Here is a 9,044-nt window from a genome sequence, read left to right as displayed (position 1 = left end):
GATGAGCCCATGATGCTGATTGCTTAAGCCCTGAACCTTCCTTCCTTCAAAACACTCTTAATTTAAAACAAAGCACATTGATCTACTTTTGCCAATATTTCTCACTGATCTTTGACAATAAATATTAACATGACTCTCTTCATCTCCACTGTTTTGAGTTATGTTTGAGAGGAAACCTGCTTTTGACATTATTTTTTTAACCCGTAATGGGGGTTAATGGGTCTTATTTTTCAGCTCAGTCTCTTAAACTGATTTCAAACAGATTTATTAGAAAAAAAAGTCACTAAAAGTCACAGAACGGTTTGCTCAATGGCAGCATTTCATTTTCAAACTGAGCCTGAGTTGAACCGTACCTTCAAAACGACTTAGAAAGGTTTTAATAGATTATCATGGATGGTGCTTCATCTATATAGAATATCCCAAGGTTCCTTTTTTTGCATTTCTTTAGAGAAATGAATAAACCACTGCAGTGAAATTAAATTCACTCAGCTATTAAAAGTGGAAGCAAGGCAGAATTAGGCACACAGACACACAAAGACACAAAACCGTGAGAGGATATGAATGGTTTAATAAACTCATATAATACATCACGGGTCTGATGAATTAAAGTCATGGCCAGGATTACCTGAGCATATTCCTGTGTCATTAAAAAAATACAAATCTATAAAGCTCAAAAGAAAAACAAGTGAGTCAGTTCTTCTTTCAATCTGAGATCAAAACAAGGACGGTCCCTGTGCACCTGATTCAGCTCACTTATATGACTTCCAGTCTTTTTAACCCTTCAAAATTTAGCACGGGTTTGGACGTAACCTGATCTCCACATTCAGCTGATGGAGGAGTGCCCCTGAATGCATCTTTACAAGTCAGATTTTAAGAAACATTTTCCACTGATCTCATTCAAGTGCTGTCAAAAATCATCTGCCCCCTTCTTGATTTCTTATTTTGTAGCACAGTTACATGCTTCACATCATCAGGCAAATTTTGATATTAGTCAGAGTTTAAATGATGTCATTTATTAAGAGTAAACAGTCATCTATGCCTGATGATCTAAAACATGTAAATGTGAGAAATGCACCAACAAAAAAAAAAGGGGGAATCATGAAGAGTGCAGATACTTTATCACAGCGCTCATAAATGACTGAATTGAAAGTGCACCGCCTCAACCCGTGAGCCTAATATACACACTCATTTCTTGTTTACTTCTCTGTAGTATGTAGCAGTGCAGAATAATAGTGTAACGGATCACACCACAGATAAATAGCACAAAAAAAAGGCATGCTAACTGCAAACTATCTCTTTCATAAAGCAAAACAAGGATGCGACCACAGTGCTGCCATTAGTGCTTAAGTAAAAGCTTGTCGTCATGTAACGGTTTTACCCTTTTCCTCCCACTCTTCATCCGTGGTTGACCAGCAGGTTCTGAGAGAGAAGAAAGAACAGAGAATTAGTCCATCTGCACAGCAGCCACGCCTGCTGACCTTTGAAGGAGTTCTTAGGTGGAAGGGTTGTCCCCGTTTTGTTTATTCTCTGCCACCTTTAACTGACCACAGCAGAAAGGTCAGGCGGGTAAGACTAGGGATTACTCTGGTAATGGAAATAAGCAAACCCAAAAAATAAAAAGAAACTTCAAGAGGTTTATGAGAAATTCTGTCATCATTTTGTCAGATTTTTTTTTTTTTTTAAATTGACGCTACAACATTTAAACAACTGACGAGTGGAGTGACTATCACTGACCACCTTGAATGCTACTTTGAGACTTACAAACTGCAACTAAATGTTGTTGTAGGCCAAGAACACACACACTGTACACACTGTGGACACACATCCAGCCCCATGGAGAAAAACTCCACCTATCAAATTGCTCAGGTAATGCTTTACAAAGAGCCCTGGGCACTGACCCAGCCTCCAACCACCACAGATCTGAATTCGATTAAGTATCCCACCGGGCCCAAAGGATGCGTTGCCAATGTCCCAATGCCAGATACTACAGAATCTCCCAAGAGCTGCTGGGTCTATGCCCTGATGGAGTCTTTGTGTGGCATTAAAGGGACGATTTCAGGCAGGTGGTTTAAATGTTGTGGCTGATCAGTACACTGTGTATTTAGTATTTGTATGAGCAGCACAAAACCAAACAGGGATGACGGTGTCAGTGTCCTGGCCTTCAAACATTTGTCCATCTAAATCAATATGAAGGGGGGGAAAAAAAAAAAAAAAAAAGTTTTGGTCACTAGATTCACAATTGTGAAAAAAAAAAAAACCTTCAAGAAAAAGTCTCTGTCGTACGAGCATTTTTCTGCTGCAGTTGTTGCAGCTTTCAAACAAAATGACCTCCAAGCTCCAGCATGCGCAGCCTATCAGGCGTACCTTCCTGCTATTTAAAAACAGCTGCATGCAATTGATCCACGGAGTGCAACCTTCATCCTTCAACCGAAGATCAATGCGGTCCTTGAAACCCTAGCAACAAATCGTCCTGGAAAGAAGACGCGTCTGACACCATCATTCCAGCGACCTTGTCTTATGTACCATGAGAGGGGTTCGCTCAGATTGTGAGCCCTCACGTGAAATGGCAACGATCAATTAACACCTTGAATTGCTGGCGCAGTGATTCTAAGAGCGATACCAACAAACTAAACTAATCTCACGCTAATTTGACTTGAGCCCTGACATCATACAGAGCTGTTTCTACAACCTTTTGGAAGGGAGCTTTTTGAAATGCTAAGGTAATACATTTTAAAAAATATATACAGCTATATTGTATAAAACTAATGGACAGATAATTGGTCTCATATGTGAAGGTCTTTCAGAACTTTTCCTTTGAAAACAGAGACATTACCTAATGAGATGACTCCTAGCTATTATATAAGCTCATTTCCACAGGAAAGTTCAACACTCGCTGTAAATGGAGGATCAGATATACTATGATTATTTTTCAAGTGCAAATGTGAAGCAATCAAGTACAAGGAAGCACATGTAACGCAGAAACAGGTGTTTACCTTTGTTTATTTATTTATTTTTTAGCTAAAGGCCCCAAACAGACTTTACATGTCTCTCGCTACATGGATGTTCCCTTAAAAATGAACAGCAATAACTTGTCCTGATCCTCTCATATATTTCAACTCAAACTGCCCATTAAGCTTAGTTCTATGATCAGAAATCATCTATAAGAAAAAAAATCTGTTTTTAACCCAAGGTTCTTTATCGTAAAATGGATCTCTTGCAAATTTGCTTTGGATTCCAAGTCAAAAAAAAAAATTGATCCAACTCTGCCCCACTTGGCCTCAAAGACTAGACAGCAGCAGGGAGGAGGGTTAGCCCAAGTGGAACGATGCAACGAGCTCAATTGACTGAGAGCTGGGGGTGCATTGACCTGAAGCCGCCTGCTAGACACACTGCGTATATGGATGTGCTATATGTGCATGTGTGTGCTGAGAGCACGTGGTATCTGTTCTAAGCACTGCAGAGTTAACTCCAGCTGTGAAACTCAAACCATTATAACCACAGAGAGACTTACAGAGCAGTGTGATCAATATGACTCCCCTCTTTTGTCCTCTCATCTGATGCCTCTGGTTTAGTCTCCTCATCTCCCATTCACTTTCAATTCTTCTGTCACTTTCCTCGACTCTTCTATTTCACCGATTTTTTTTTTTGTCCTTCCAGTGTCTCTTCATTCTCCTCTATACACTTTTGCTCACACGAGTAGTTTGTGTTCATTTATAATAATGTAAGCCATGAAGGCGTATCTCCTCTCCTGTTGTTTACCTTAGTGAAGAAGAAATCTAATACTGGCTCGCTCGCTGAAAAGTAACAGACATGAAAAGAGTCTTGACCATGAAAGAAAACAAGAGTGAGTTGGATACGCAAAACAGAAAAATGATAGGACACAATTACAATCTGTACATCGAAAATGACAAAGAAAATGAAAAACCCTTATAAGAGAGACAAGAACTCTAGTTAGAAATGTACAGCATGCTGAACGGCACCTTTGCAAACCAGCTAACAAATGAACCTGTATTATGGCTTTAAAACATTGACATGGGATCTTTTACATTCCAGGATCAAGTTCACCTGATCATTTTTCTTTTGTACGATTTAAATTCTCAAAGCAGATGGACTCTGTTGTCAGAGTCTTGTGAGTGTTTAAAGCAGGGAGCCAAAATCCGCCTGGATTTCGATCCAGCTCACTTGACAGCTTTGGAAAATGTGAAGGGGGGCAAACATTTGGACGTTTACCAGTGTTTCATAACTGTTAAAACATTTCTTCCTGATTACCATTCATTCGTTATTGTTTTTTTTATTGTTTTCCACAGTTAAATATTTTCTGTGAATTAATAAAAACGTTGTTTTATGATTACGAGACGGTCTGGGCCGGGAACTACAGGGACTTTCTCTAGAATTTGACACAATTATTACAGAGAAAGAAAGAGTCACGCTGACAAACTCCTTTCATTTACAGCATTTTTACACAATGCAGAAAAACTAAGATGTGATGTTGAAATGACCCCCCCTTCTTCACTTTAAGAATCTCGGGGATTAGATATGTAGCTAAACTTCAGAGAGGAGATGTCACCGGTCAGGCTCACTCAAGCTGAAAGCAGGCTGCATGTGGCCTGTGTAGTATGACAAAGTTTACACACAACAAATTATTAAACAGATTAATTAGCCCTCTGAGCAGTTCTGAAAACTGTATTTTTCCACATCTACTGTACTAACGAGCAAAAAGTAACTAATGGATTTCCCACCTGTTGCTCTAATCTAGGGGGTCTCAAACTCGCCACTTGTGGCCCATGTCACCCCTGCTTGTGGCCTGTATATTGACGTAAAGAAATCTAATGAAATTTGACCCTTGAACCTTTTTTTGTTAGCGAGGATTTGTTTGTTGTTAAGAACAATGTTAAATTAGTTCTTTTAAAAAGCAAAAAATGATTTAATATGAAAACAATATGAGCAGAGAGCACTTACATGTTGAGGGATTGGCTGTGTTAGTTCAGTGAGAGAGTTATTTGTAAACAAAACACTTATAACTTATTTTTATTCTGTTAAATATGAATAAACTTATAACAAGTGCTGCCACATGTCTGGCCAATAGGAGAGTTCCAGTGTTTTTATGTGGTAGTTCAGTGAAAGGCTTCAGTTAGTTAAGAGTGAGAAGAAACAAAGATTGTGTTCATGTTTGCAGTTTTGTCTTGTTATACAATATTTGAAATTTATAAAAACAAAACAACATTTTTGGAAATATTTGAGGGTGTTTTCTTGTTTGTTTTGTCCTACTTGAACACTAAAGTGGCCTTTGAATGAGATGACAGTGCCAGCAGTGGCTCACAGCTCATTTACGCTTGAGACCCCTGCTCTAATTGAAGACACCTTCTAAATTAAAGTAGTCACCGACTAGGAAGACTTGCTGAGGTTCTTTCAGACTTTTGACCAGCTAGTGCCTTGGTTATGGTTACGGGCTGTTACAGTGAGCCTATTTTCAGTTCATGTGGCTCCGGCTAGAAGATTAAAGAGGCAGAGTGAAGGGACTGAAGAGAGGAGAAGAGAGACCGGGGCTGACCACTGTAGGAGATAGAAATAAATAACAACAAAAAGTCAGGAGAGGTAGGAGAGCAGAGTCAGGCTGTTCCCCACTCCGCACCCAGCCTGGGAGCCTTGACTCAATTGGAAATCCATTTTATCTGATGACTGGCAGGCAATTGGGGCTCCCAGGTGAGGCTCTGCGGTTGATAGGCCTGACCACTCCACTGCTGAGGGACAGAGGGATGAAGATGGAGGGGAATGTGGAGGAGAACACGTACTAGATTGGCTCCACTAACAAAGTTCATTTTAGGCAACCTAGATCATCACTTAGCCTCCACTTCTATCAAAAACAAGAAGTGGGAGGGGAGCTACTAAGTATTTTCACTTAGTGGGAAAAAAAAAAAGACTCCAAAGATATAAGGCCGAGGAAAGCAGCAAGCCGTCTGAAAAACAAGACAAAGATTCCAGTGTTTTCTTGATAAATGACGAAAAAAGGAGAAAGCAACTGCTAAAAAAGTGAATTCAAATTTTATGTTGACAAACCTCATCTGTAATTATATGCCCCGCAAGAGAGGGAAGGATGTTTTGTAATGAGTTGGGAGACACTAAATTAAGTTAGGAAATAAAATAAGTCTCTTTAGAAGAGAGGGTCACTGCAAATCAATGTGTTGTTGTGAGTTATTCTGATTGATCCAAGATTTCTATCCTAATATGACTACTGAACTGAAAATCAGCAGGAAGAGATATTATGTGGGGAAGGCCTTACTCTAACAAAATCGTGTCAGAGAACGGAACAAAAGGCAGAAACATCCAAAGAAGAGCTTTAAACGTCCTTCAAGAAGCTGGGGAACTATTCCTGAGAACTACTTAAAGGAATGACAAGGAAGCTGCCCTGAAAGTTCAGGCTGGGATGAAGAAACCAGTGGGTCGTACCAAAAGTGATGTTGAAGCATGTAAAACTACAAACTCTGTTGTTGCCCCATGCAACGCATTTCTACAGATATTTGCCCATTTCAGTAAACATCTGCATCTACTTCCCATTTTCCTCACAAAATCTAAAGAAATGAGACTTTTATAAATCCAATAAATGAAGTTCAGATGTCATTGTTTAGTACAATAAATATAACGTGCTGCTTTTTGTGGATTTGTGGGACAAAAGAACGTCAAATGCCTGCAGTATATTTACATGAAAACAGGTTTCACATGAAAACCCAACAGCTCTGCAAGCGGGTAATAAAACATTGGTATTTTTTTATTTACAATAGGGCTAGAGAAGAGACGGAGAGAAGGAAATTGATATTTTTAGAAATACAGGGTGTGAATGAAGAGCAATCACAAAGGAAAGGCAGGCTTCAAATCATAAAGGAAAAAAAAAAAAGAAGTGGAGAGACAGACGGATTGAGTCACAATGGGACACAAAGGAGAGGCTGGTAGAAAGTGGACTGTTCCGATAATGTTGTGGCTGTTTCGGGGTGACAAAAGCCAGTGAAAGACCCACCTAAAAGCCCCGCTGTTGTCCTCTCTTATCCCAGCTGGTGGTCTTGGTTCCACAAAACCTCTTCCTAAGCACACACAAGAGGGGCCGATAAAATGCCGACCAGAATGGCGGTCTGGTGTGTGCCCAGAAAACAAAACAAAACAACAACAACCAAAAAAAAACAACTAAGTGTGTCAATTGCTTATGCAGCCTAGGTGGCTTTCAATAGTACACAATACGGCACCGTGCTGAATTATTATCGGGACCCCTGTTGGAGCAAACAGAAAGAGGGAGACAGAGTAGGGGATCTGGTGGCGCGAGCCGACGGGAGTGGTGGCGTTCAGAAAGGTCAGGATACAGCGAGGAAAGAGCACAAAAGATGGTGAAAATGCTCCTCAGGAGGCAGCTGAGAATACCCTCAACTCTACCCCCACCCCCACAACTCTGCCCTTGTTTGAAAGCTTTGTGGTGTCTGAGGGCCACCGGATGAAAGAAGAAGCAGAGGCTCTGGATATGGTTTGATGGGATGTTCGATCGCTCCTCGCACCGCGACAAAAGACAGAGAAAGGGAAATACAGAGACAGAGGGAGAGAGGGGACGTGCAGGAGGAGAAAGACGTGTGCTACAGCTCTTAGAAAAAGTTCAACGTGCAACAAAACAGCTGGTATAAGTAGTTGTACGTACTTGCACTGTGATTATTGAAGAGATTTGCAAACCAGAAAGCAGAACTTTTTGACTGAAATACATAACATAAGTCTTTTAATTGCAGTACTCTTTTTCATTAACACCAGTTACATGAGGACTGGCCAAATCCCGATGCTCTCATACTTTTGTTGGAACCCTACTTAAAAAAAAGTACCTGGTTCCAGGTAATGAAAACCCCCCAAAATTGAGTCAAGCTTAGGCAAGCAGGTACTAGTGGAAGAGAAACACGTGTTACGCCAAACAACCTGTCCTAAAGTCCCGACTTCTGAAGGTAGAAAAGCCTGCTGCTTAGTTTTGTTTCTCATAATATTCAAGAATATAAGGCGGGGGGAGACAAAACTTCACTACCCAAATAACTAAATGTACAGAACTCCACAGCACCGAATAGCTAGATTGAAAAATACAACCCACAAAGCACAGAATACAAGACAGAGGAGACAACAAAAGAGGAAGAGCGAGAGCAGATAATGATGCTCAGTGGAGATTGGTTGTGATCGGCTGTACAATGATCAATGCCGGCTTGAAAGGAGGCAACGCTGATGGTTTATGAAGGAGGGAACAACTGCCAACAGTATGAAAATGAAATCAATAAGTCAGCTGCGGTGCGGGGGAGAGAAAAATGAAGGAAGCGGGTGAGAGAAAGCAAGAAAAAAAAAATGGAAACAGGAGACAAGACTGAATAAAACAAGAGAGACAAAGAGAGCGGGAAAGACGCGGAGAAAGAAAAGAGAAAGAGTTGCAGACAGACTAAGAAGTGAGATGAAAGGTGCTGGTTTAAAATGAAGCAAAGGCAGAGAAACTAAACTGACAGATGAAGGAAAATCTTTAAAGAAAGATAAAAAAACAAAAACAAACAGAGTACAGCAAAAACAAACCGATGACCATTTACACTCACGAACTGACAAACTTTTGAACAAAACCCAGATCCTGATGTAAATATAGCCGGGCATGTCTACTGTGTATGTGTCTATATTTGATTGTGTCTATAAAAAGGTAAGTCTACACATGAAAGGTGAGATGATTGATGGACATTTTTTCTCTCCCCCTTCACTGTGGGCATTTTGTCAGGCAGAACAACAAAGCATAGATGTTCCAAAGAACAGAGGCGTATTTTTTTTATTTTATTTAAAAACACACATTAGAGTGTCCTGAAGTCCATCCCTCTGTTCTTTATAAAAAAAAAAAAAAGCTGTTCTTCACTGACTCAGATATCCATGACAACAGCATTAAACTCTCTCTCTGGACCCGACAATAAACACACAGATACACAAAAACACTCTGAGTCACACGGACGACATGCAATGAGGCACAAACAAGTTATGTTTTATATGTTTTTCTGATTTTGTGT

General features: G+C 40.1%; 1 protein-coding gene across 3 annotated transcripts in view; it reads right to left on the bottom strand.

The window, feature by feature from the left end:
* Positions 1-548: 548 nt before the first annotated feature.
* LOC309697337 (MICOS complex subunit mic25a-like) overlaps positions 549-9,044 on the bottom strand; it is a 75,002-nt gene continuing 66,506 nt past the window's right edge. For all 3 annotated transcript variants that reach the window (XM_082519191.1, XM_082519192.1, XM_082519193.1), the window contains one exon: positions 549-1,419. In XM_082519191.1, coding sequence (XP_082375317.1) covers positions 1,396-1,419 — 24 coding nt within the window. In that variant the 3' untranslated portion in view covers positions 549-1,395. The remainder of the gene's footprint in view (positions 1,420-9,044) is intronic.

Source organism: Aulonocara stuartgranti, assembly GCF_965226115.1.
Source record: "Aulonocara stuartgranti genome assembly, chromosome: 20".
NCBI lineage: Eukaryota > Metazoa > Chordata > Actinopteri > Cichliformes > Cichlidae > Aulonocara > Aulonocara stuartgranti.
The sequence above is the reverse complement of the archived record's forward strand: the minus strand, read 5'-3'. Positions and strand labels throughout refer to the sequence as shown.